Here is a 27,736-nt window from a genome sequence, read left to right on the forward strand (position 1 = left end):
CCAACTGGACCTTGTCCATTGGAAAAGCCAGAAGTAAATATTGATCCCAGGATCAATTAGAGTCTCTGTTGAAGCCGCCGTCTGCTCCAGTTGGAAAGACCAAGCCAGGTCACACTGATAAACAGCTGCTTTCAGGACAACTGGTCAGCCCCAAAGGCACACAGACAATCTCCCTGTCTCTGCACGGAAATTGTTCTTCCCATAATGGAGAAGATGGCGATGAAGATGTTGGTGATATTTGTCCTTGGAATGAACCACTGGACTTGTACAGGTAAGGAGCCTGGGGACCGGGGCTGCCTGCCCTTGATGATGTGGCTCTGTTTGGACCCAGATCCTGACTCACTGTGTCCCTGTGTGCCTGTGTACCCAGGTTTCCCGGTGTATGACTATGACCCGGCTTCCCTGAAGGAGGCTCTCAGCGCCTCTGTGGCAAAAGTGAATTCCCAGTCACTGAGCCCCTATCTGTTTCGGGCGTTTAGAAGCTCAGTTAAAAGAGTAAGTGCCTGTTACATCTCTATACTGTTCTGCTTTTTTTCCTCTTGTCATTTTTTGGGGGTACACATTAAAATTTTTCCAGTTTAAAAAGATAACAGCTACTCATCTCTTCACATTATTTTTTTGAGAGAGAAAGGATTTAATTACAATTGTCATAAAGCTCTCAAAGCTACCTCAGATGCCTGATCCTTCTTTCAGTTTTCTTCCCTCTGGCCTCATTTCCTGTTTCCAGATGTTACCCTTGGCTTCCAGACTGAAAGTCCCCATGGTTCTTTCTGAGACGTTTATTAAAAACTGCTTGTTTATTAGAAATGAGGTCTTTTCAAGTTTAGCAGTTCTGCTGCTAATACTTATAGGAAATAAATTCTGGCTTTTGAGCCAAAGAAATCCACTTTCCTTTGTCAATTTGGTAATCATCTGTTTCCTGTTAGCTTGGGGAAATGGGGAAAAGACGAATTTTCATGGGCTTCCAATGACTAAGACCATGATTGGCAAAGAAAGAAACACAGAATTATCTTTCAAAGGAAATGAGAAACTAGACAGCGGTCGTCTGTCCCTTCGCTGGGCCCCGGGTGACTCCACCGCCTGCATGTTGTCTTCAGCAAGGGGAGGCAGAAATATCCTCCAGCAGAGTTAAGATTAAGATGAGAGGTGGGGAGCGTCTATAAGGTTCCAGGTCTTAAGAGTGAGAACTCGTTAGAGCCAGGCCACCCAGGAAGTTGAGAACCAAGGAGAAATGACCAGGGGTCCAAGCAATGCCTGCTTCCTCACAGAGGTCAGAGGGCCATTGCGTCCTCTCCACCTTCGTGCTCACGTCTCCCATCCCTGCAGGGTACCACCTTGTATGCGTGATAGCTCAGTCGTGTTCAACTCTTTGTGGCTCTTTGGGCTATAGCCCACCAGGTACCTCTGTCCATAGGATTTTTCAGGCAAGAATACTGGAGTGGTTTGCCATTTCCTCCTCCAGGGGATCTTCCCAATCTAGAGATCCAACCAGCTTCTCTTGTGCCTCCTGCCTTGCAGGCAGATCCTTTACCTCTGAGCTCTTGGGGAAGCCCTGGGTACTGCCTTGGCTCTCACCTCATTTGCCCCTCTCCTCCTGTGAAGGGCACACAGCTGCTGGCCCCACAGCTCCAGTCTCCAGATAAAATATCAGTACATTCATCTTGACCCTGCTTCTTCAGGAAATGGCTCAGTTTCTCATTCCATATTCCTGGGAAATGTATCGAATTGTCCCAGTTGTCTTTTCTAATTGGGTCATAGGTCATGAAGATGATGCTTCAGCAAGGCACCCTGCCCAGAACTGGGCTGCTGTAGACAGTCAGTCACTTGGCCTGGCTGTCACAGGGCGGAGACCCTGGAAGATACATGTGGTCAGCTGCCAAGCCAAAGGGAGAGTTCCTTCTGGAGGGCTACTGGATGGAATAAAGAACCTCTCCCTCCCACACTGGCTGTATTGGCTTCCATCTTTCACATTTAATGAAATCCATGTACGTGGCAGGGTGGGTATCTGTGTCCTTTTGCCAAGCTTGCAAATAGACAGTTTAGATTTACTTGTAATTTAGCTAGTGCTTGCTACAGAAGAAAGTTAGTAGTTAATTAAGTGAATAAGAGCCTGAGGACAGCTCCCGAGAGAACCAGTTACTGACACCGTGGAAATCTGGCCAGTGGAGATGAGCTTGCATGAGGTGTCATCATCCAGAGCACATTCCAGCACATGGGCCATCTTGGTATCAGACATCTGAGCCCAGACACACAGGCGCCTGCAAATAAACATACCTGTGTGGGATCCTTGATGAGAACACAAGCAGGAGATGCCCCTCCACCCCCAGTAGGCTGCCTTCTCTCTGGAATTCTGCCTGATTTTGTTTCTTTCCAGCCTTTTCTCATTATTCAAATTCACTGGCCAAGTTCCATCACCATGTCTCTGCCATGAAAACTTCCCTTCTTCTCCCAGTGGAAGGAAAACTCTCCCCTTTTCATCTGTCCTGGTGATGCGTCTTTCTTTTTAGAAGTGGTTCACATTTTGCTTTTAATTGTACGTGTTCAGTTCAGTTGAGTCGCTCAGTTGTGTCCGACTCTTTGCGACCCCATGAACCCCAGCACGCCAGCCCTCCCTGTCCATTACCAACTTCCAGAGTTTACTCAAACTCATGTCCATTGAGTTTGTGATGCTATCCAACCATCTCATCCTCTGTCGTCTCCTTCTCCTCCCACCTTCAATCTTTCCCAGCATCAGGACCTTTTCTAATGAGTCAGTTCTTCACATAGACAAAGTATTAGAGTTTCAGCTTCAGCATCAGTCCTTCCAATGAATATTCAGGACTGATTTCCTTTAGGATGGACTGGTTGGATCTCCTTGCAGTCTAAGGGACCCTCAAGTGTCTTGTCCAACACCACAGTTCAAAAGCATCAATTCTTTGGGATTCAGTTTTCTTTATAGTCCAACTCTCATATGTATACATGACTACTGGAAAAACCATAGCCTTGACTAGATGGACCTTTGTTAGCAAAGTAATGTCTCTGCGTTTTTAATATGCTATCTAGGTTTGCCCTAGCTTTTCTTCCAAGGAGTAAGTGGCTTTTAATTTCACGGCTGCAGTCACCATCTGCAGTGATTTTGGAGCTCCCCCCAAAAAAGTCTGCCACTGTTTCCCCATCTATTTGCCATGAAGTTGTGGGACTGGATGCCATGATCTAAGTTTTCTGAATATTGAGCTTTAAGCCAACTTTTTCACTCTCCTCTTTCACTTTCATCAAGAGGCTCTTTTAGTTCTTTGCTTTCTGCCATAAGGGTGGTGTCATCTGCATGCCTGGTTCCAAAGAGGGAAAGGAGTATGTGTTAGTCATGCCTTCTACAAATGACCTAAACGTGGCCCCAAATATGCCAGCTTTCCCCCCGCCCCCATAACAGTAGACCTGAGAGATCCACTCAGAGTCAAGCAAAGAGCTCAGGAAAGAGATGAAGGAACAGATCTCTGGCACTGAGGGTACAAAGCAACTCACAAAAGAAGGAACACAAATGCACCCGAAGCACTGGAGAAAGCACATCACCTCTCTAATAGCCAACAAAATCACAATTAAAATACCAAGGTGAAAGGGAAGGAGAAGAGAAAAAGGGAAATCTCAAACATCTCTAGAGAGAGGGTAAGTTGGTAAGATTATCTTTGGGAAGCAGTTTGGAAATAAGCGTCAAGAATGTTTATAAACACGTTAAACATTAAAAATAGCAAATATAATTTTTCATCTTATAGTTTCATTTCTAGGACTACGTCTAAAGGAAATAAGTGGGAAACAATTTGGAAACATGCATTAAGCATATTTGTAAACATGTTAAACATTAAAAATAGCAAATATAACTTTTGATCTCACAGTTTCATTTCTAGGAATACATCCAAAGGAAATAAGTGGTTTTGTCATGTTTGTGTATATGTGGTAGGTTTGGGATAGAGTTCAGTGGACTCAGGGAGAGGGGTCAGACCTCGATATTTATCCCTGAGTTTGCTTCATAAGTCCAGTGCTTCATGAGATTTCCCTGGTGGTCCAGTGGTTAAGACTCCATACCCCCAATACATAGGGCACTGGTTCGATCCCTGGTGGGGGGACTAATCCTGCTTGCCACATGGTGTGGCTTAAAAACAAAATATCTCAAAAACCCAGCGATTCTTGATCTGGCTACATGTCAGCATCACCTGAGAGGCTGAACTATTCCTGATGCCTCTTGGTAGCTTATATGGGAAAAGAATCTAAATTCAAAAAAAGAAAGAAATATACTCGACATCCAAGAGGGAAGGTGGCTAATTAAGCCCCAGTCTCTGAGGGTGGAGCTCACATTCTCACATGCTTCCTGGTCATTCGATGTGTAGTCAGGGTTAAGAACCACTGGGTTTGCCCAGCAGACCTGGATTAAATACTCTTGCAATTGACTTTGAATAACTTATCCCTTGGACTCCAAGTTTAGAAAAGAATGCAGAAACTTGGGGAAATGGGACTTCAGTCATGAAGATTTCCTTGCTCCTCGACATCAGGCTCATTCAGACTGTTCCCTCAGTGGACACAAGCAGAGAAAGACAAGGTGGACGTGGAGCCTGTACTGGGGACGAGGAAGACAGGATGGACCGGACGGGGCTTGTGTTGACTTGAAAAGATGCGCAACATGAGAGCTGTGAGTTAAGTTTTATTTGGGGCAAAAAGAGGACGGCAGCCCTGGAGACAGTACCTCGAAAGCTTTGGGAAACTGCTCCAAAGAGATAGCCGGGAAGGACAGTATATATGTGATTTTGGTAAATGGGGAATACATGCAGTCAAGCACATTTATTTTTTAGAAAGTTTCTGCTGGTCTCATGAAGCTTCTCCTAGTCAGGAGAAACAGGATTTTCTCATGAAAACCATGAAGAATTTTAGTGCTTTTCTAGAGACAGGGAGATACAAGAATTGGGCTTGTAAAATCAGCTCCTGAGAATATCTGACTCTCTGAAGACGTGTCCTGCCGGTTTTATCCTGAGTACAGAGTGCCTCCTTTCTGCTCTCCACCTTGAACTCCTTCAAGAGGTGTTGAAGGCCAGCAGCTGCAGCAGCACTTGATTTAATCTTTGTAGAGGTAGATAATGGGCTCCCAGGTGGCGCTACTGGCAAAGAACCTGCCTGCTAATGCAGGAGACTTAAGAGACTTGGGTTCAGTCCTTGGGTTGGGAAGATCCCCTGGAGGAGGGCATGGCAACTCACTCCAGTATTCTTGCCTGGAGAATCCCATGGACAGAGGAGCTTGGGGGGCTACAGTCCACAGGTAGATGGCAAGTGCCAAGTTGTAGTTGACACTTCCATGGAGCTCAGAGTCCCTTGCAGAGAGAGAGGAAGAGAAAGGGGAGGGAGAGGGAAGAAGGCGATGAAGGAGAATGGGGTGAAAATACATAAAAAAGTGAAGGAAGTCTCAGAGAGTGGAGAGTCCTGTAGAGAAAATAAAACAGGAGGATGGATGGATGGATCTGGGCTGGGGCAGCTGTCAGATGGACAGGCGTATCCACGGAGACGCCATATTTGAGCTAGGACTCAGGGAGGAGAACCTCCAGCTGTGGAACTACCCCCTGGAGGGGGTAGGGGTGGGGCTTTAAATAAAGTGAGAGAAGCCCTTCAAAGACCTCTGAAGTGGAATGCGAGGGAGGAGGCCCAGACAGCGACCGTGGGAAGCAGGCGATGACCAATGATGGCACCGAGCCCCTTGGCGCCAGGAGGGTGGGGAGTGGATGGATTCTGGGACGTTCGGGGCAAAGCCACGGAAGCTTGGGGATCCTTTCTGTGTGTGTGCCCGTTCCTGTCTGCTTTTACCTTTCCTTCTCTTTGCATTTTTTGCTTTTTGTCCTCATACATTATTCTAGGCAGATATACCCGATATTTACTCTTTGTCCAATCTTAAGGCTTAGTTTGAAAAACCCAAGTGATCTCTGTGTTAGTTGGGCTTCTCCAGAGAAACAGAACTGAGAGAGAGAGACAGACAGACAGGGAGATTGATTTTAAAGAATTGGCCCACACTGTTGCGGCGGCTTGGTGCTGCCAAAGTCTGCAGGGTGAGCAAGCAGGCTGGAGATCCAGGGAACTGACATCGCAGGTAAAGTCTGAAGGCCGTCCACTGGCAGGGTTCCTTCCTGCTGAGGAAAAGGTCAGTCTTTGCTCTATTTGGGCCTTCAAGTGATTGGACGAGGCCCACCCACAGGAAGAAGGGTAATCCGCTTTTCTCAAAGCCCACCACTTTAATTTCATCCCAAAACACCTTCACAGAAACATCCAGACTAATATTTGACCACAGATCTGGACACTGTGGCCCAGCTAAGTGGACACATAACATTAAACATTATAATCTCAAAAAAGAATTGTTATGGCCTTTTATGGCTTATATATTTTTATTTCTTTTTGAAGAGTAAAAAAATCAGAATATACTTAGTATAAAGAGTCACAAGACCCAACAAGAAGGAAAAAACTAAAAGTAACATCTACCATTCAGTCCTCTGAGACGCCCACTACAGACACGTGGCAGATGTCTTTTGGATCTTTTTCTCTTCATATGTGGTATAAAATACATTTTTAAAGAAAAACAGGACCACGCTGTAACACTGATTATAAAGCACTGCATTTTAATTTCAGCCATAATGCTGGGTTTGGGATTTTCTCCAATTGATTTCTTACTGTTGAGTATTTGGGTCGTCCTACCTTTTTCAAAAAACACAGAGAAGAAATTGGCTGAAAGTGAATTCAAATGAAAAAGCAGAGCTATTAGGCTTTTCTCCATATTCTGGAGTTATGCTTAGAGATGCAAAAAAGCCTGCAAAATAATCTCACAGTTCAACAAAATGATCAGTATTCAGACCCCCCACATTTGCATCTTTTGAACTATGCCTTTGTCCTGCCAGCTTTCATCAGATTGCTTTAAGGAAAACTGTGGAAGCATAATGGAGGAGGGGACGATGTGGGGAGCAGGGGGCAGGTAGGGGCAGAGGGAGCAGAGAAACTGAACAGTGCGCTCCAGCTGATAAACGAGGTTTTACTTGTTTAATGAGACTCATATTTAGTATCTGATATTTAAAAATTACCAATAAAGAAGGTGGGAAATAATGGCAAGACTGAGTTTTTAGTCCTACTTGTTTTCAGAGAACTCTGCTTGTATCAGCCTTCCTCATTCTGTATCAGAAAGAGACACGAGGACCCCCAGCACCATCTCAAGCTTGGAGCCTGTTACCTGTTTCCAAAGCAAAGCATCCCTTTGTTCTCCATCTGTAAGTGGTCTGTAGGGGCTACCCAGGTGGCGTTAGTGGTAAAGAATCTGCCTGCCAATGCAAGAGCTGCAGGTTCGGTTCCTGAGTCGGGAAGATCCCCTGGAGGAGGAAATGGCAACCTATTCCAGTATTCTTGCCTGGGAAATTCCATGGACAGAGGAGCCTGGTAGGCTACAGTCCATGGGGTTGCAAAAAGTTGGACATGACTGAGCACAGGTGCGTGCACTCACACACACACACACACACACACACACACACACTGTAACAGCGCTATAGTTCGGGCCTGCACGGGGCTCAGTTAACACATGTATTTTCTCCAGCAGGCACATCACAGCCTTTCTGCACTTGGGAAACTAGGCTTGGGGGCCAATTTCAGTAGCAAGATCACCCAGGAAAAGCACAAAAATGAGAAAAACATGCCACAAAATGGACCATAAAAATGACTTGCATTCAGTCTGGGAGCCGGGACAAGGAGGAGAGCATCACCTTGTCTGCCCCTGGGCAGGAGCGTGTGCATCGGGCCACTCAAGTTCTTTGCTGCTCAGCGAATGTCCATGAGCGGCTGTGACAGCACCCAGGAGTGACTTGGGGTTGAGTATACATTTAAGGAAATTTGCAAGTATGGAATTGGTAAATAATGAGGAGCCACTATACAGAGAAGTCATTAGAATAAGCTTGGAGTCAGGACACCCACGTCCAGGTTCCGTTGTCTCAGTGAAGTCCTGTGAACCTTCGTAGAGCGCTTCCTGCCCTGGTCTTCAGAATGAGGGTGACAGTCGAAAGCTTTAGTGGGGGGAGATTCTGGCACCTTTTCTTCTTGTGCAGGGAGAAACATTCCTAGCACGTGACCTTCAGAAGCACATCTGTAGCAAGCTGCCCCTTGCTTGCTTGTTTTTCTGAAGGTCAACGCCCCTTGCCCCTTGTTTTTCTGAAGGTCAACGCCCTGGACGAGGACAGCTTGACCATGGACTTAGAGTTCAGGATTCAAGAGACGACGTGCAGGAGGGAATCTGAGGCAGACCCCGCCACCTGTGACTTCCAGAGGGGCTACCACGTGGTGAGTGTGGGGCAAAGGCCACCAGCCTGGAAACAAACGCGAGAGAGCTCTGCCTTCCTGCATCACCCGGAGCCGATGCAAAGTCACACCGAGGTCTTGGCTGTGTCTGGTGTCCGGCCACCCTCGGAGGCACCATTAACTGTGTCCACGCTGTTCCCTGGGTGGGGGCGGTGTGACTCTGTGGTCAAGGACTTAAGCTCTGAAGTCTGCCATCCTGAGTAATCCTGGCAAGTCAGTTAACCCCTGTTGCCTCAGTTTTCTGCTCTTCAAAATGGGCATAATGATGGTGCCAGGCAAAGTGAATACAAAGCAGCCAATAACAAAGAAAAATCCCTGAGACATTTCAAATTCTATCTTAAATTAATTCAAAATGCCAGCTGTGTTCCTGGGGTGAGGTGCATGTTTTATAGTTGACTGTCATGCAAAAATCCATCTCCCCCACCAGCTTGCGGTCCACGGGGGTCAGGACTGTAGCCTGGTCAGTTCTGCTTCTCCAGTGACCAGCACATGGCCCCAGGCTTGGTTATCCCCAAGGGTAGGAGCCCGCCTGCACAGGCCAGCACCACCACCCCAGACTCACTCTCCGAGGTGTTCCACGGGTGTCAGGGTTTTGTCATTTTACTGGTGTGATGACGTCTGTGTTGCTGCATAGCAGTATCAATTCTGAAAAGAAGACCTTTTGTTTTGTTGTTCCGTGGAAATTTTCGCCATGATTGTTTCACAAACACCCCAAACCCGAGTGTCACTAGCATCTGAAGGAAATCTGAGACCAAGGGAGAGCAGAGCAGAGGCCTTTGGGGATCTTCCCAATTCTTGTTCTCATGAGGAACCATGCAAGGTAACCAGCTCAGTGCTCAGTGAGGAAATGTTTGCTTTCCAGGGGACTTGTAATGTAGCAAAGGCTCAAGAGATACTTCAGCCACTGTTTGCTTTGGCTTAGGTTTTGAGAAATGAAAATGAAATGGGAAAAATGAAATGACCAAAGTCCTCCTTTCTGTGTGCACCATTGTGCCAAGCCCTATGATGTTGCCTGATTTCTTGGGGAGGTCCTAGCTGTTTACCCAAGCTGCTGGGCATGGAGCTCACCATTTCTCCTTTTCCAGCCCGTGGCCGTTTGCAGAAGCACCGTGCGGATGTCTGCTGAACAGGTGCAGAACGTGTGGGTTCGCTGCCACTGGTCCTCCAGCTCTGGGTCCAGCAGCAGTGAAGAGGTATGCATGGGGGCTTGCACAGGTGTGCACAGGTATGCACCCCATCCTTCGACGGGTGATAGAGCAGCTGGACCATCAGGCGCCTGGGCAAGTGTCTGGACCTGCAGACTCACGTTCATTGTCCCTTACTTCTTCCAATCCCACCTCTCTAAGATTTTGAACACGAGCTTAAGAAAACAATGAGCAAAAGTTCTAGATTTAAGTGTGCAATTCACTGCCTCTCTAGTTTAGTGGAATGAAGGGGGCCATTTTGGATAGATCAGTGTTCATTTACCAGCTCTGCAACTTAGGTTAGGATATTTAATCTCCATGAATCTGAGGCTTCTCCATCTGTTACATACTGGTAATAAAGATCACCCAATAGGATGTTGAGGAAACCAAGTAAGTTCATGGATATAAAAGATCTGGTCCAGGGTCTAGCACATAACAGATGCTCAGTAAATGAAAGAACACATCTTTTCCCCCTCAATTGCATTGATAATCATCTGCAATAATACTGAGAAATCAATAACATGTAAAGTTCTGACTTGGAATTATATTACTTAGTGTCTGATTTTCTTACTGAAGTATATATCTCATGAGGGCAGGGAATGTTTGTTTTATCGTCTGCTACTGCTAAGTCGCTTCAGTCGTGTCCGACTCTGTGCAACTCCATGGACTGCAGCCTACCAGGCTTCTCCATCCATGGGATTCTCCAGGCAAGAACACTGGAGTTGGTTGCCATTTCCTTCTCCAGTTTTATCATCTAGGACAGTGTTTGATACAGGGTAGAAGTTTAGTCAATAATTAAACACATACAATAAAGCTGGGGAAGAAATTATAGCGGTATGATACATATAGTATGAGGAATAAAAGCATAACTGGTATATGTTTGTTTATTCATAATGGGATAATCTGTCCTTCACTGCTATTTAAAAATGTTTCTACCATTACAAAGCCAAACCTGAACAGCAACGTCTTTCTCTGCTGATACTTTTATTCATTTTTTCCAAGGTTTAAATCTGTAGTGAAAATTACATGAGAAGAGTATAAAATTTCAACTTCAAGAATTATACATAAAAGTAATGTTGCTGTATTATGAACATACCCAGGCCCTACCTATTTGCTTGTTTGTTTGTTTATTTGTTGCCTCATAGTTTGGCATGTGGGATCTTAATTCCCAGACCAGAGAATGAACCCATGACCCCAGCATTGGGAACGTGGAGTCTTAGCCACTGGACTGCCAGGGAAGACCTGGGCCTTACATATTTTATATGGAAGTCCATTTTAGAGCTAGGAAGGAGTGACACTCACGACTGAGGAACTCCTGTTACAGTTCAGTTCAGTCGCTCAGTCGTGTTCGACTCTCTGCGACCCCATGGACTGCAGCACGCCAGGCTTCCCTGTCCATCACCAACTCCTGGAGCTTGCTCAAACTCATGTCCATCGAGTCAGTGATGCCATCCAACCATTTGATCCTCTGTCATTCCCTTGCCCTCCCGCTTTCAATCTTTCCCAGCATCAGGGGGTCTTTTCAAATGAGTCAGTTCTTTGCATCAGGTGGCCAAAGGATTGGCTGATCAGCTTCAGCATTAGCTCTTCCAATGAATATTCAGGACTGATTTCCTTTAGGATGGACTGGTTGGATCTCCTTGCAGTCCAAGGGACTCTCAAGAGTCTTCTCTGACACCACAGGGGTGGCTTTACCATTAGAAGGAGAATTGTGCAAAAATGTTCAGTCGAGCATAACCTTGTTGATTGATCTCGTTCTCATTGGCAATGTTTGGGGGTCAATCTCCGGGTGATTTCTGGGTGATTTCCTGTCTCCTTGCTGCTAGTTCAGGTACCCAGGGCCTCCTGTTTGACTCCAGTAAAGAATTCAGGAAGTGAGGTCAGCTTCACAGCTGACACACTGGTGGACGGCTGGCCAAGCTAAGTAAGCCAGAAGTGACAAGGACTAAGCATCAAGTCACAAGCATTTTGTGTTGAGTTTGTGGTTTATGTGGGGGAAGCCAGGAAACAGCCAAGAGCAAGAAAGACACATCTCTGGCCCTTGTGGAGTCTGTAGACCAGTCTGGGATATCCATTATGCAGGGGTTACCCTGACTACCAGACAGGCTTTTGGGAACACACAGTGGGAGGATGGGTACATGTGGGCAGAGCAGGTTTTCCAGGGAAACTAGAGGGTGGGTGACCTCAGGATGAAGGGCACAGGGTGTGGAGGGGCGGGAGGGAGATTTCAAGCATGAGGGAGAGCACGACGGAGTTCCCGGAGTGTGAGAGAAGCCAAGCTGAAGGGTTGAAATGGACAGAGATCCATTGTAACTGGGAGCAGAATGTGAGAAGAGAGGCAGAAGGTGGGGCTGGAGAGGACCTGAGCCCATTCAGGGTGGGCCTCATGGGTCTTGTCAGGATCCTTGGCTTGGGGCTACTTGAGAATTATAAGTAGGGGGATGCAGAATAGATGGAGAACAGACTGGCACTCGGTAAGAACGGAGCACTGGGAGGCTGGTAGGTAGGTGAGGCAGGATGCTAAGGAGAGCTGGGAGGTAGTGGTGAAAGTCCCGAGAAAGGATGCCAGTTCTTCTGCGACCTTTAACAGTGGGCCCCAGTTTAATCCCTCCTCCATCTCTGATTTGGGAAGTTGATTCTTGCACAGCCCACAAACCTGTAGCAACTTTCTCATCGCAGACTGAAAACGACTCACTTTTCTTCCAATCCCAACTTTTGTATGAAGGCTCTGATAGAAAGTTAGTCGCTGAAACAAACACAATTTTAAAAACCAACTCCCAGCTTTCTTTCCCTCAAAGATTAGGAAACTGTAAAAAATTATGAGGAAGTAAAAAATTCCTTAAATTAAAGGATTCTGCAACTTGAAAGAAAGAGGAGAAAGCAGATGGAGGTTTAAAGTAATTCCTGGAAACTCTAAAATAGGTTTCTTATATGAAAGAGAAAGAAAAATTAGATGACAGCTGTTAACCATTTTCAGTGAAATAAATGGTGGTACTGCAAACACGAAAGACAATTGACTGGGATGAATTTAGACAAAGAACAAATAAATCATTGTTGGAAGTAGGAAGTAAAAGAAAACTGAAAAAAAAAATAAACCCTCAGAGTAATGAATATAAAGACCACTTGAAAAACATATGTAGATAGTAAGAGAATTTCCAGAGAAAGGAATATAATGTAAAGAAAGATGGAAGCCAAAAATAGAGAATAAGACCGAAAATCCCAATTATTATGAAATATTGTTATGAAATGTCTTATTTATATAAGTAAATAACTTATTTTATATAACAAATAAGTTTTTATTATGAAATAAGACTTAGCTCAAATGGAAATTATCTGGCAAGAATACAGTAAGAGAAAGTGTCTCTAATATAAAAAAACTTGGGTTTTCCACTATATAGTTATAACAAGTATAAAAGCTTTGTTAAAATGTTTGAAAAAATAAATTTCTAAAATTGCTAATATTCTCTCTTAACCAAATAAATATTTAAATTATGGGTAGTTTTAATTATTTTTATAGTTTTAGTATTTTATAAAATATTTTAATATTTAAATATTTTATATTGTTATATTTTAATATTTAAAATAAATATTTAAATTATGGGTAGTTTTAAATATTTCAATATTATTTTTATATTTAAATATATTTATGTATTTTTATAGTTTTTAAATTTGTAAGAGAAGTATGTAGAGGGTAAACAATTTCTATATGGCACGTCAGTCAACCATCCGATTGCAATGCTAACATCTGTAACTTGGTGAATGACTCGACTTTGGGCAAATCTTTCTGATTTGGAGTGGGTGGGATGAAGTTTGACTAGCGTTCAGCCTTGAGACCCAAAACAGTCCAAAAGGAGAAACTGAGAAAGAATGAGCAGGAATTCTGAACTCGGGGGAGGAGAGTTACAAGCGTTTCATTTACTTACTCTCTTCCATTTCACATGATAGGACTTCAGCTGGAAGTGGTCTAAGCCAAAAATGAGAGGGTTCTCTGGCCCACGTTCCCAGAACAAATGGGAGGAGCTGTGCTCGCGGATGACTCCATTTAGGGACCGTCGACAATACTAGCGCCAACTTCATCTTTTCCTTCTCCCCTCCTCTTACTGATCATGAGTGTTCTCCTTGCAGCAGGAGGCAAGGCCACAAGCCACTCCAGAGTCATATCCTCCGTACCGAGGAGGAAACTGAGCCTTTCTCTTCAACTTCTTGACATGCCTACCATTAGCCTGGCTTGGGTCATGTGTCTCATTAAAAAGAAATAGTGCTGTTACTGAAACATAATTCACAGACCATACAATTCACCCATTTAATGTGTACAATTCACCCAGGGGTTCTGAGTATAGGATTGCACAACTGTCGCTGCTGTCTAAATCCTGAATGTTTCATCATCTCCAAAAGAAATTCCAATACCCCTTCCTCTTCCCCTATTCTTTCCAACACTCAGTAACCACTGCTGCTGCTGCTGCTAACTCGCCTCAGTCATGTCCAACTCTGTGCGACCCCACAGACGGCAGCCCACCAGGCTCCCCCGTCCCTGGGATTCTCCAGGCAAGAACACTGGAGTGGGTTGCCATTTCCTTCTCCAATGCATGAAAGTGAAAAGTGAAAGTGAAGTCGCTCAGGCGTGTCCGACTCCCAGCGACCCCATGGACTGCAGCCCACCAGGCTCCTCCATCCATGGGACTTTCCAGGCAAGAGTACTGGAGTGGGGTGCCATTGCCTTCTCTGCAGTAACCACTAATCTATTGATATTTTCTTTGTCTATGAAGTTACTTTTCTGGCCATTTAATATAAATAGAAGCATGCAATATGTGTTTACTGGTTTATTTCAGCATGTTTGGAGGTTCATACATGTTGTAGCATGTATCAGTACTTCTTCTGTGGTGGAATAACAACCATTGTATAGATAAACCACATTTGATTTATCCATTTGTTAGTTGATCAAAATTGGGGTTGTTTCTACTTTTTGGCTGTTTTAAATAATGATTCTGTGAATATTCATGTACAAGCTTTTGTGCAGGCATGTATTTTTGTCTATCTTGGATATTCACCTACAAGTGAAATTTTTGGAGCATAAACTAAATTTTTGTGTTAATTTTAGAGAAACTGCCAAGCAGTTTTCCATAATAGCCATACCTTGTTATATTTCCACCAGAAATACATGAGAGTTCTAGTTTCTATACATCCGTATCAACACTTGTTATTGTCTGTCTTTTTTTTGAGTCATTCTAATGGACGTGAAGTGGTATCTCATTAAGATTTTCATTTGCATTATCCTAATGAGTAATACTCTGGAGAAGGAAATGGCCACCTACTCCAGTACTCTTGTCTGGAAAATTCCATGGATGGAGGAGCCTGGTGGGCTACAGTCCATGGGGTTGCAAATAGTCGAACACGACCGAGTGACTTCACTTCACTAATAAGTAATGATCAGCTATTTGTATATCTTTTTTGGAGAAATGTCTACTTGAATCCTTTTTCAATTTTAAATTGGGTTATTTGTCTTCTTGTTGTTGAGTAGGAAGAGTTCTTTGTATATTTTGTATATAAGTTCAAAAAACAGTGCCAATGTTTTCTCCCATCTGTAAGGTTTTTTTCTTTCTTGATGGTGCCCTTTGAAGAACAAAAGTTTTACAGTTTAATGAAGTCAAATTGATCTACTTTTTTCTCTTGTTGTTTGTATGAGTCTTTCATTGAGATTCATGGCCCACTTTGATTAGGAAGGGATCCAGCTTCATCCTTTTGCATATGGATGTCCAGTTGTCTCAGCACCATTGATTGAAAAGTTATTCTTTCTCCCACTGAACTGTGCCACCTCCTAGACCAGTCACTCTGAAAAAGGTCAGCAGGCTTACTGGCTGTTAAGGATGGAGAGGGTGACAGGTAGGCGGCCCAGACAACTGGAAGAAAAGTTGTGAGCCAAACTGCTACCTTACTTTGTGACTCTGGGCTTTCATGGGCTTCCCTTGTGGCTCAGCTGGGATAGAATCCACCTGCAGTGCGGGAGACCTGGGTTCGATCCCTGGGTCAGGAAGATCCCCTGCAGAAGAGAAAGGCTACCCATTCCAGTATTCTGGCCTGGAGAATTCCATGGACTCAGTCCATGGGATTGCAAAGAGTCAGACATGAGTGAGCAACTTTCACTTCACCGGGCTTTCAGTGGCTTCATGAAGACTTCTCATGCACACCGTTTCCTATTGAACACATATGGGGACTTCATAGAAAGGAAACTCTCAAATTTAACCTGAACACAGTCTATCTGCAAGTCCTTGTAACAGAGTTCCTTCTTTTTGGTCCGCATCTGGGAGTCATTTTGAGTCTAGTGGAAATCTTTTTAGATGATTTAAACTTCATATAAGTTGCTCTTCCCTGTGTACTTTTTTAGACACACATGGCTTCCCTGGTGGCTCAAGGGTAAAGAACCTGCCTGCCAATGCAGGAGGTTTGGGGTGGAGTTCAGTGGAGTTAGGGAGAGGGGGACAGGCCTCTATTTGTATCCCTGAGTTTGCTTCATAAGCCCAGGGGTTCATCAGACTTCCCTGGTGGCCCAGTATAGTTAAGACTCAGCACTCCCAAAACAGGAGACTTGGATTCAACCCCTGGATGGGAAGCTCCCCCTGGATAAGGAAATGGCAACCCAGTCCAGTGTTCTTGCCTGGGAAATCCCAAGGACAGAGGAGCTTGGAGGCCTACCGTTCATGGGGTCACAAAGGGTCAGATATGACTCGATGACTAAACACCAATACGTTCAAAACCATACATTAACTAAAGTTATTTAATATAGCTTATCGCCTTATTTCATTAAAAAGTTATATGAGCCTTCCAGCTAATAGTTGCATATTTCACAGTGTCTTTCCTTTTTCTCTTTCATGTGCTGATATATACCAATGCCTGAATTAGATGTTTTTTGGGGATATCTTGGGATCCTCTACATCAAGAAACAGTTACCTGCTTGGTAAGTTGAGACTTTTTAATATTAAGATCTTTTTAATATTTTTTTCATGAATTAACTTCATATTGAAGCTCTCTATCAGGGAATCATTTAAAACCGGAAATAGCTCTATATAAGCTTTGTACAATGACAGAAATTATGGAAAATAAACATTTGATTTTGCCCCTATCTTAACAGTAGGCAACACAGCTCTTCATTTAAGCAACTCTTCATTTATGCAGAGACTTTGCAGACATATTTCCATTTCACGGCTCTAACATCTCTGCCAGTTAGGCAGGACAGTTGCTGGTTTTCACCCTAAGAGGGTCCCCGAACTTGAATATGCTTGTTCCTTCTTGGGTGCAAGACCAGTTTTAGGACTCAGGTATGCAATGAAACATGGGCTTACCAGATGGCTTAGTGGTAAAGAACCCGCCTGCCAATATGGGATGCAAGAAATGCAGATTTGATCCTTGTGTGAGGACAATCCCTTGGAGGAGGAAATGGCAACCCACTCCAGTGTTCTTGCCTGGAAAATCCTATGGGCTACACTACGTGGAGTCACAAACAGTTGGACGCGACTGAGCATGAACGCACATGCAGCAGTGCACACGTGGAAAGCTCTGGACTAGGCCTCTTCTGACTGGCAGGGGCTGTAACCCTCCAGCCATGTCACCGGAGCTGGCCATCCCTTTAAGAATCTTGCTTGGGAGAGGGAGGGCTCTCCGCTTCCGCTTCATAAGCAGGCTCTTGTTTGAAGGCGGGTCAGGTTAGTGTTCTCTGGCTTAGGGAGCATTTTTGATATGTGCTTAGTTGCGTCCAACTCTTTGTGGCCCCCTGGTCTGTAACCTGCCAGGTAACTCGGTCCATGGAATTTTCCAGGCAAGAATACTGGAGTGGGCTGCCATTTCTCCCTCCAGGGGAGCTTCCTGACTCAGGGATCTACCCAGAGCCTCCTAAATCTCCTGCATCTCTTGCATTGCAGGCAGATGCTTTACTGCTGAGCCATAAAGGGAAGCAAAAACCATTTTTACCTATTGATAAAATAAGTAAATGGGAGGATTTTCCCTATTGGAGCTGATGGCAGAGAAACTCTTTGGTGATCTTCCACCGCTTCCTTGTGGGAAAGGTGTATTTGTGGCTTCAGTAATAAAATCATAGAACCTTCCAGAAGTGGGCAATCATAATTGCCTTATGACTATTACTGTATTACAGGCCTCACTCCTGACAGATCCAGAGGTGAACCGCTTTATGAACCATCACGTGGTAAGTGGTCCCGTTTTCTTTTGCCAGATACCAACACATCCTCTTCTGATCAAGCCAGAATGCACTGAAGCCATGTCATAGGAGATAAATCCCTGAAATACAAAATATTTTAAAGGAAAATGAGAGGAACAGTCCTGCATAAACTTGTTTTGCACATCACTGAAAAGCTGACTTTGAGGCATTAAAACTCACTTGAAATTTATCAGGATTCAAAGCATCCAATCTGGCTGAGAAAATTAGCACTGACCTCCCTCCTGTCCCAGTCTGCAACATTTTCTAAAAATCCCAAGCTCTTATGAGCTCCTCGTTACCCTCCCCCTTCAGCTGTACTTTTCAGCAGCAGACAGAGCTATCAGTTATTTAGTTTCTCCCTTTTAAAATAAGTGTTCTCATTTAATCATCATGATGGCGCTATAAACCGGGAGTATTATCTGTTTACACAGAAGAGGTGAGTAACAACTCATGATGTTTGTTGTGACACAAAATGCTCACCCTCTACTAATTGTTTGACAGTTTCCTCCTTCAGCTTCACAACCATCTCGACAGGGAGCACTACGTTCCTTCCCATTTCGCAGATGAGCGAACTGAGGCTTAGAGAGCTTCTGTAACTTGTTCAAGGCTTCACGGCCAATGTAGAACTTTGATTCCGGTGGGGAGTGGCAGACACAGGACCTAGAGAGAGATCCGTCAGACTCTGAAGCTTCTGTTTTTCCCAGGCCATGTGCCAGAAAAATTGTGAAATGTACTCTCTGATCAGAGTTCTCTATTACAATAACACAGGTATTAATGTTTCATTGCACTCAATGTCTGACCACCCTTCAGCTTACTCCCAATTTGTCTGAAGTTCTAAAGCTTACAGCATGAGGCTTGCTTACAAGAAGTGCCTAAGTTTAGCCTCCTTCAGTGTGCCATTTCAAAAGAAATAGTTATTCTAACAACGTGACCTCTACTGAGAACAGTTTTGAACACTTGTTTTTGGAATTATCTGCAGATTCTAGGGCCCGTTCTTTTGAGTGTCGATAGTAGTGGAAAGCACGGGCTCTTGGATTTACTTTTGGAAATAAATTCAGTTAATTAGATTAATAACCAACTTGGGTGCATGAGTCGTCTGTGGTTGTTCGGTCGCTAAGTCGTGTCCAACTCTTTGTGACACCGTGGACTGCAACACGCCAGGCTCCTCTGTCCTCCACTAACTCCTGGAGTTTTGCTCAAATTCATGTCCATCTGTTGCGGTGCGTCAAATGACCATACAGCCTAGCAGCTTAAAACAGCACACGTTTATTGTCTCATAGTTTCTGGGTCAGGAACCCAGCAGTAGCTTAGCTGGGTGTTTCTGGCTCAGAGTGTCGAGAAGGTGGCAGGGAAAATATTGACCATGGCTGAGACCTCATCTGAAGGCTTGACTGGGCCTGAGGGACCCACTGCCAAGGTTACTCAGGTGGTGGTTGGCAGGGCTCAGTTCTTTGGGGCTATTGGACTGGGAGCTTTGGTTTCTTAGCATATGGGCCTTTCCACGGCTGTCTGAGTGTTCTTAAAGCATGAAAACCGACTTCTGCCAGAGAGCATGATGAGAAAGAGAGGGAGAGAGAGCAATAAACAAGCAACAGAGCGTCCAAGACACACAGTCTTTTATTTCCTGATTTTGCACGTGATATAGCATCACTTCTGCATAGTTTATTAGCCACACACACTGACCCTGGTCCGATGTGGGATAATACTCAAGACTGTGAATACCACCACGTGTCCATCTTGGGGGCTGGCTACCACACTGGGAAAATGTCATTTGGGACAAATATATTTAAGTAAGTAAGTAAGTGAAGTCGCTCAGTCATGTCCGACTCTTTGCGACCCCATGGACTGTAGCCTACCAGGCTCCTCTGTCCATCAGATTTTCCAGGCAATAGTACTGGAGTGGATTGCCATATATATGGATATAAATTAATGTGACGGATCCTTTTTATATTCCTTGGAAGATAATCCCAGAGCTGAATTCTAAAAACATTCTGGGCTTTGGGACCATCATTGACTCAGATGTGCAGCCATCTCGGAGATTGCTTTGAACATGACAATTCAATTTAATTCAACAAACGTGTGTGACGGGCCCTGGGCAGATCCCACGGAGAACGGAGGGATCACTGTGACAGTCCCTGCCCTCGAGGGTGTACAGAGACGCGTTCAGCTTTAACGCCAGGCGGATGAGAGTGAGGGAGACTTGACAAGGAAGATGAGGTCATCGTGTTCCTGGGGAGCCTCTTGGCAGTAGGGGCTCAGGTGGTGCCGGTCACAGTCCTTCTCATTAACGCATAGTCACACAGTCTGCGTTGTCTGAGGTCTAGATGTGAATGACAGAGCCTGTATATCCCCTTTCTGTCTTCAGAGAGGAGAAGAAACTTTCCTCTTGGAAATAGAAGGTACTCGAACCCGTGGCCCAGAGCAAGAGTAAACCCTGGCTTTGAGTGACAGCCTTGAGGTAAGGGAACATGGCTAAAAACATGTGTAATTAGAAATAGAAGCTACTGGAAGGAAAGCCTTATAGCTGCTGCCACTGCACCTCCAAATGTCTGCAGTCCACTCATCAGCTCCCATCTCACCTCCCACCTTCTCTTCTCTCCTCCTGGATCCTGATCCTCAACTGTCTCTTCACTCTTTTTCCTGTGGCTTTTGCATGTGCTGCTGTCAATGTGTTCATATTTCTCCACTTTAAAAGCAAAAATTAAACAGCAATCAAACAGAACAGCCCCTTTCTTTGACCCGGCCTCTTCACCCTAACAGCTGCCTCCTCCTCTCCCTCGTTCCTTGTCAGATAAGTTTTCTGATGATGTGTGTGTTATTTGTACTTAGTCACTCAGTCGTATCAGGCTGTTTGCAACCCCCACCATGGACTGTAGCCCACCAGGCTCCTGTGTCCATGGGATTTCCCAGGCAGGAATACTGAAGTGGGTTGCCATTTCCTTCTCCACGGGATTTTCCTGAGCCAGGGATGGAACCTGTGAGATGTCTCCTCTGTCTCCTGCATTGCAGGCGGATTCTTTACCCACTGAGCCACTGGGAAAGCCCTAAGCTTCTTGACAGAATTGTGGCCCAAGGCTGCTGCTGTTACCTGCCCACCTCCATTCACTTTTGGGCTTTTTGCCAACTGAATATTAGCCCTTCAAATCTCCGATGTCTAATCTGCCTTCCTTTTCTTGAACAGTCGTTTAAACCCTGATGCCTGTTCTTTGATCTCCTTCACCCAGTTCTTCCCTCTGTTACCTCTTCCACGTGCCTGCTTTCCAAACACACATTGCTCACCTCGCTGTATCCTGACATCCAGGCTCTTACATCAGCTGCCCACTGCATGCAGTTGCGGTAAACATCCTTGAGCCCTTGACACTCAAATGGCCTCCTCTTCAGTCTTAGTAGAGACATCATCACCCACTGCATTTTCTCCTGTTCAAAATTTTATAGTGTCATTTGCTCTTTAAAATTTTTGTTGAAGTATAGTCAGTTTACAGTGTGTGTTATTATAGTTTCAGATGTATAGCAAAGTAATTCAATTATATACATATGTATCTATTTTTTAAAAGATTCTTTCCCGTCATAGGTTATACAATCTTGGCTCTTCTTTACTCTTCATCTCCTCCCAATATCCACAGGGGTCTGATCCTATGGATTTTGCCCACACGTTTTCTCTGGCTTTAGCCCATCATTGCATCACCATCACCACTCACATCATGCCATCTTGCCTCAGCTCCTGATTCCACTCTGTCCACCCTGCATGTGGCCCTCAGGTTTATCTGGAAGTGCAGAGACTCTGACCTTCTCCATGCAAACGCCATGCACTCAATTCACTTATAGGACAAAGTAGAGACAGACGGGGAGCCGAGAGGAAGGACAGCCCACTTGCCCTTGTGCTGGAGGCTGAGCCCTGGTTCTGCAAACCCACGCTGGGCACCACTGGGCCTCATGTGTGTGCATAATAAACTCCCAGTTACCAGGGCCTGCAGCAAAGGCAGTTTTGTCTTTTTAAAGCCTCCCAAGTACTAAAGGAATGTGATGAAGGTACATTTAAAAGGGATTTTTGGATAAAATTATACTTATAGGCTCAGAGAACATTCATTCTCACACACAGACACTCATAAGTTAATCATGAAGCCTGGGCTGTCACAGATTTTAAGTTCACATAACACTGTATGCTTTCAGGATAAAGTCCAAATTCCCTAGTGCGGCCCACAAAGGTCCATCCCTTGCCTGCTTCTCCAGCCTCATCGCTGCCAAGGCTACCAGCCCTGAAGCTCTGGCGACCTGAAGTGCCTGCAGTTTCTTCTGCTGAGACCTCTCTCTGGAACATGAAAAAGTGAAGTGAAAGTGTTAGGCGGTCAGTCATGTCCTATTCTTCTGCGACCCCATGGACTGTAGCCCATCAGGCTCCTCTGTCCATGAGATTCTCCAGGCAAGAATACTAGAGTGGGTTGCCATTCCCTTCTCTAGGGGACCTTCCCAACCCAAGGATCAAACCTGGGTCTCATGCATTGCACGCAGATTCTTTACCATCTGAGCTGCCAGGGAAGACCTACCTGGAACATCCACCTGGCTAATTCCTTCTCCTCACTTACATTTCAGCTCAGCTCAGCTCAGCGTTACTTCCCTTTAAGGGTCTCCCCAGGTCAGAGTAATGTCCCTTTATGGGCTCCACTATTGCTGGGAGAATTACCAATAACATCAGATACGCAGATGACACCACCCTTATGGGAGAAAGTGAAGAGGAACGAAAGAGCCTCTTGATGAAAGTGAAAGAGGAGAGTGCAAAAGCTGGCTGGAAACTCGGTATTCAAAAAAGAAAGATCATGGCATCAGGCCCCATGACATCATGGGAAATAGATGGGGAAACAATGGAAACAGTGAGAGACTTAATTTTCTTGGGTTCCAAAATCACTGCAGATGGTGACTGCAGCCATGAAATTAAAAGATGCTTGCTACTTGGAAGAAAAGCCATAGCTTGCTCATAAGCAAACTAGACAGCATATTAAAGAGCAGAGACATCACTTTGCCAACAAAGGTCCATCTAATCAAAGCTGTGGTATTTCCAGTAGTCATGTATGGATGTGAGAGTTGGACTATAAAGAAAGCTGAGTGCCAAAGAATTGATGCTTTTGAACTGTGGTGTTGGAAAAGACTCTTTAGAGTCCCTTGGACTGCAAGGAGATCCAACCAGTCCATCCTAAAGGAAATCAATCCTGAATGTTCATTGGAAGGACTGATGCTAAAGCTGAAGCTCCAATACTTTGGCCATCTAATGTGAAGAACTGACTCATTTGAAAAGACCCTGATGCTGGGAAAGATTGAAGGTGGAAGGAGAAGGGGACAACAGAGGATGAGATGGTTGGATGGCATCACTGACTCAATGGACGTGAGTTTGAGTTATCTCTGGGAGTTGGTGATGGACAGGGAAGCCTGGCTTGCTGCAGTCCATGGGTTCGCAAGGAGTCGGGCACGACTGAGCAACTGAACTGAACTGAAGTCCCCATGACAGGGTGCTGCAATTACCCATTTCTTCTCTGCTTCATCTGACTCCTCTAGGTCCCCCAGGGAAGGGCTGAAATAACTTCTGTTGCCAGCATGTCCCAGGGCCCCACACAGAGCCAGGCACCCAGCAAGCAGCAGAAAGTACTTTTTTTTTTTTTTTGAGTGGATGACAGAATCTTTCATTTTGGATATTGAGCTTCTGTTATCAAAAAAGTCAGCTGAGCTTAGTGTGATTAATTTTTAACCACCGGAATTTGAAAGAGGTCAACTGACATTTTAACTAAAATTGAAAAGAAATTTACTAGTGAAGCTGTATAGGATGAAAGGTGCAAATGGTAGATTTTTTTTGAATCTATGTGCACCCTAAAAATAACAACTAACTTCAGGCTGAGATCAGGAGAGTACTCATTACAAAGAAACAGACTCATCAGATTCCTTTTTTATAAACTTAAATCATGTCGTTTGCTTTACAGAACATTCTCAAGGGGAGAAAATACAATTCTCAATGGGTTGACTATATGTTATTTATTAATGATTATACTGGATGTATATATTTAATAATTATATTATATATTGTATTATACATATTATACAATATATATAATGATTATATTATATATATAATGACTAATAATGATTATACTGGATGTATATATGTGTGTGTGTGCACGTGCTCAGTTATGTCCAATTCTTTGAATGACCTCATGGACTGCAGTCCACTAGGCTCTTCTGTCCATGGGATTCTCCGGGCAAGAATACTGGAGAGGACTGACATTTTCTACTCCTGGGGATCTTCCTGACCCAGGGATCAAACCCAGGTCTCTTACATCTCCTGCACTAACAGGCAGATTGTTCACCACTGTGCCACCTGGGAGCCGTATATGTAATGATTTGATTTCTGTAAAGAAATTGATCACTTAAGAAATGTTTCTTTAAAGGCAATACACACCAAAGGACAAATACTGCTGTCCTGGCCTGGACATTGACCTTGCCTATCCTCCCAGTTATGACCCTGCACTCCCATGACCCTCCGCAGGGCAGGATCCCTACAGTCCTAAGATAAGGCCTTCGTAGGGGGCCCAGAGAGGAGGCCAGTCCACCGTGTCTGGAGTCTGGTTCCAAGCTTTCTCTGCCGCTTTAGGAGGGGTGAGGATGATGCACTCCTTCAACCCCTCGGGCTCAGTTTTTCAAAGATTTATGATTATTATTATTTTTACTTTTGTCCCTGCTAGATCATGAGCTCCTTGAGGATGTGTTACCTTGTTATCCTTATTATTTTAGTTTAGTAACAAGAGAATATGATTAATAATATGCCTGTACTGTTATTAATAACAGTATCCTATGTCTAGTTTCTAATGCTAAAAATAATTTCTGTAATACAATGAGTTCCCTCAGGTTGAAAGAAAGGAATGAACCAATGCAGGATCAAATACAGTACTCTTTTCAAATTGTGAATGATATGCTTCCGGTGGGGAAAGGGCTCCAGAGGCAGAGCCTTTGGTTCATCTAGAATCAGAATCCTCGGAGCCTGGCTTAGTTTCTGGAACAAATGAGGAGCTGAGGAAATATTTTTGTAATTTAATAACCACTGTTTTGGGATTCTTTCAGACTGCTAGAAGATTTATTTAATATGTAGGAGTGGGTAGTGAAAGAGAGTGTTTCAACAAAGAGGTCTGAGATTCTTTTTCTTATCTGCTACTTTGAAATAGGAATCGGGGAAAGCAGGTCCCAGCTCTCATGTTGAAAGGAATCTGTTTGAGAGGCTCACACTGTCTTGATCTCCACAGCTGGCCTAGTTCTGACTTCTGCACGAGGCAGTGGTCCGAAGTCTACAAACCATACTGCCTGTGCCCAAGCCATGGTCATGTGAGCGATGAGCATTTCTTAAGGTTGCAGTGTGGATTAGCATGAATTCCTACCCTATGGCTTCCTTGGTAGCTCAGAGGTAAAAGAATCCTCCTGCAATGCAGGAGTCCTTGGTTCCATCCCGGGGTCAGGAATATCCCCTGGAGGAGGAAATGGCAGCCCACTCCAGTATTCTTGCCTGGGAAATCCTATGGACAGAGGAGCCTGGTGGGCTACAATTTGTGAGAGTGTAGAGATGGACATGACTAAGCGACTAACCCACCACCACCACCACCTATCCTATATGGCCAAGAGCAGCAGAGGAGGCAGTTATTGGTGGGATCTTTTGTCAATAACTGGTAAGAAGGAATCAGCCTCCTGAGTTTTGTCCAACAAATATTCACCAAATGCCCGCTTTGTGCCTGGCCCTACACCAACGATCAGAACTCTCAAGGTGCCTGGGTCTGTGTTTTGTTTGTAGCTTTCCACCTACACTGCCTTGTTTAAATCCTGCAACTGTCCACGTGAAGCCTCATCATTATTACCTCCATTTTGCAGATGACAAAACTGAGGCCTTGGAGGCCCCTCCTCTCAGAGCAGGTGCTGAATTGAGATTTAGTTCCCAATGTCTGTCTGTCTGTCTGTCTCCAAAGTGCCTCCTTTTCTTCCTGCGATACTCGAACTCATGTCAATATCTACACACTTAGAAAATAGCATGAAGGAGCAAAACCTCAAGGATCATTTGTTTAGGAAATATTTGTGATGCGCTGGGTGAAGCACATATGGAGGGCAACCCAAAAACCTGAGCCATCACGGTGAGCCTGCTGAGTGATTTCAATGTTCAGGAGTCAGGCTTATTAGTCATAACCTCTTGTCATGATCTTCCAAGATAGCCTGCCCATCGGGAGAGGCAGACTCCCATATAAGATAGAAGAGCCGAGTCAGTGTCTGGAGGCGGAAAACTAGATTTCCTCACCCTCTGCTGTGACACTCGTCCCCTGCACGTGCTTGCTGACTGCCCCACTGAGCGCAGTGTGTTCCCACTACCTGCAGTACCGATGTGCTACAAAGATGCTGTAGAGTTGCATCAGTGAACACCGAACCATCTCTCCTGCGGGAAATACGGGGTTAAGTTCCTATGAGCCTTGGGTCACATTTTGTCTGGTAATCTGTACGCATCCTTTATGTGTGTTTCTGTTGAAAGGCGTCTTATTTAATACATATGGTTGGTTTATTAATATGGGACTCACAGCCACGGCACTGTTACTCCTGCCTGAAGGAAGCTTATCTCATGGGTGTACATCTCCCACCAGGCACAGCACGGTCTTCTCATGCTCAGGGCCCTAGACCGCACTTGAGGACTATATGTGGGGGCCATTTTAAATGGTAAAATCGCCAACAAAAATCACAGGAAAACAGGAGACATGGCACCAAATCAACCCAAGAGGACACTCGTTTATAGCATGAGAGCCAAACCCGGGCAAATGGCCTCGTACGAGCTCACTTGGGAATGGGTGCAGTTTTTCTTACTCTGAATATTCTAGAATGACTGAAAAAGTGGCCCAGAAGGTAAAGACTCTACCTGCAATTCAGGAGACCTGGTTTCAATCCCTGGGTAAGAAAGATCCCCTGGAGAAGGGAGTGGTTACGCACTCCAGAATCCTTGCCTGGAGAATCCCATGGACAGAGGAGCCTGGTGGGCTACAGTCCATGGGCTCGCAAAGAGTCAGACACGACTGAGAAACTAACACTTTCAGTTTCATTTACAAGTAAATACCAGCCAGGAGACCAATCTCTGTGAGTACAGTGGGCTCCCCACCCCAGTTTATCCCTAGTTTCTCTGTAATCTCTCTTGTTCCTTCCCACCTGGTGTCTGCACCTACTGTCCCCAGCACCTCTCTCAGGCATTGGCTCTGTGTCCACCCTTTGGCTCCATCTGGCCGTTGTCCATCCATTTCCTGCTGAGCCTCGCAGCTGAATTTCATGCTGACGAGCACTCCCTTCTTCCCTGAAATCCTCTGGCTCCTGAGACGTGGCCTCCTTGGCCCTCCTCTCGGCCACAACCCTCAGTGGATACTCACTGCATACATGTTTATCGAATGGATGAATGGCAGATGAATGAATGAATAGTCCCGTCTCAGATGAGCCAGGTCCTCACATGGCCACGGCTTCAGCCAGTCTCCTCCTTACCTGACTTGACTGGTTCCCTCCCTTTCTCATCACCAGCACCTCCTTAGTTCAGACTGAGTCCAGGATCTGGTTGCAGCCTTTCCTCGGGGAGCCTTCCCTCTCTGAGACTTGACTTTCCTTTATGGGACTGCATTTCTGTTGCATAGACTCCATGATCTTGTCTTCTCCCAGCAGGTGTCTTTCATGCTGCACCCCTCCTTTTTTTTTGTTCAGGGAACTGGCTTCTTTGCATAGTTTCTCTAGTCTCTGGTCCATCTTGGATCCCTTTTCAAACAGCACCCAGGAATGCTGCGTCCTGTGCCTCCATAGTAAGAGTGTGAAATGTGTGCCACAGGGTCTAACCCTCCTCTTCTTGTCTCTTTTAACAGCAAAATGCACTGGAAGGAATAGAAGTTCCAATGAAGAAAGATACCTTATGAATTGTGTAATTTTCTTTTGATCAATTGCAGTCCCTAATAAATGGCTTACTTTTCCTCTTTCA

At 44.9% G+C, this 27,736-nt stretch overlaps 1 protein-coding gene across 1 annotated transcript; it reads left to right on the forward strand.

The window, feature by feature from the left end:
* The first annotated feature begins 64 nt into the window (after positions 1–64).
* SPP2 (secreted phosphoprotein 2) lies at positions 65–27,736 on the forward strand. Its single transcript, XM_027537973.1, has 8 exons — positions 65–271; positions 371–495; positions 8,197–8,319; positions 9,423–9,530; positions 16,419–16,473; positions 17,665–17,715; positions 20,093–20,185; positions 27,624–27,736. The coding sequence occupies exons 1-7, from the start codon at positions 205–207 to the stop codon at positions 20,173–20,175; spliced, it is 612 nt and encodes a 203-aa protein (XP_027393774.1). The 5' UTR covers positions 65–204; the 3' UTR covers positions 20,176–20,185; positions 27,624–27,736.

The sequence above is a fragment of the Bos indicus x Bos taurus genome, chromosome 3 (assembly GCF_003369695.1).
Source record: "Bos indicus x Bos taurus breed Angus x Brahman F1 hybrid chromosome 3, Bos_hybrid_MaternalHap_v2.0, whole genome shotgun sequence".
Taxonomy (NCBI): Eukaryota; Metazoa; Chordata; class Mammalia; order Artiodactyla; family Bovidae; genus Bos; species Bos indicus x Bos taurus.

Excerpts from the sequence above, each read along its gene's own strand:
- SPP2 (XM_027537973.1), top strand. The coding sequence starts at position 205 with ATGGAGAAGATGGCGATGAAGATGTTGGTGATATTTGTCCTTGGAATG. Across the intron at positions 272-370 it reads GAACCACTGGACTTGTACAG|GTTTCCCGGTGTATGACTAT; the intron begins GTAAGGAGCCTG and ends CTGTGTACCCAG. Across the intron at positions 17,716-20,092 it reads GCTTTATGAACCATCACGTG|AGAGGAGAAGAAACTTTCCT; the intron begins GTAAGTGGTCCC and ends TTCTGTCTTCAG.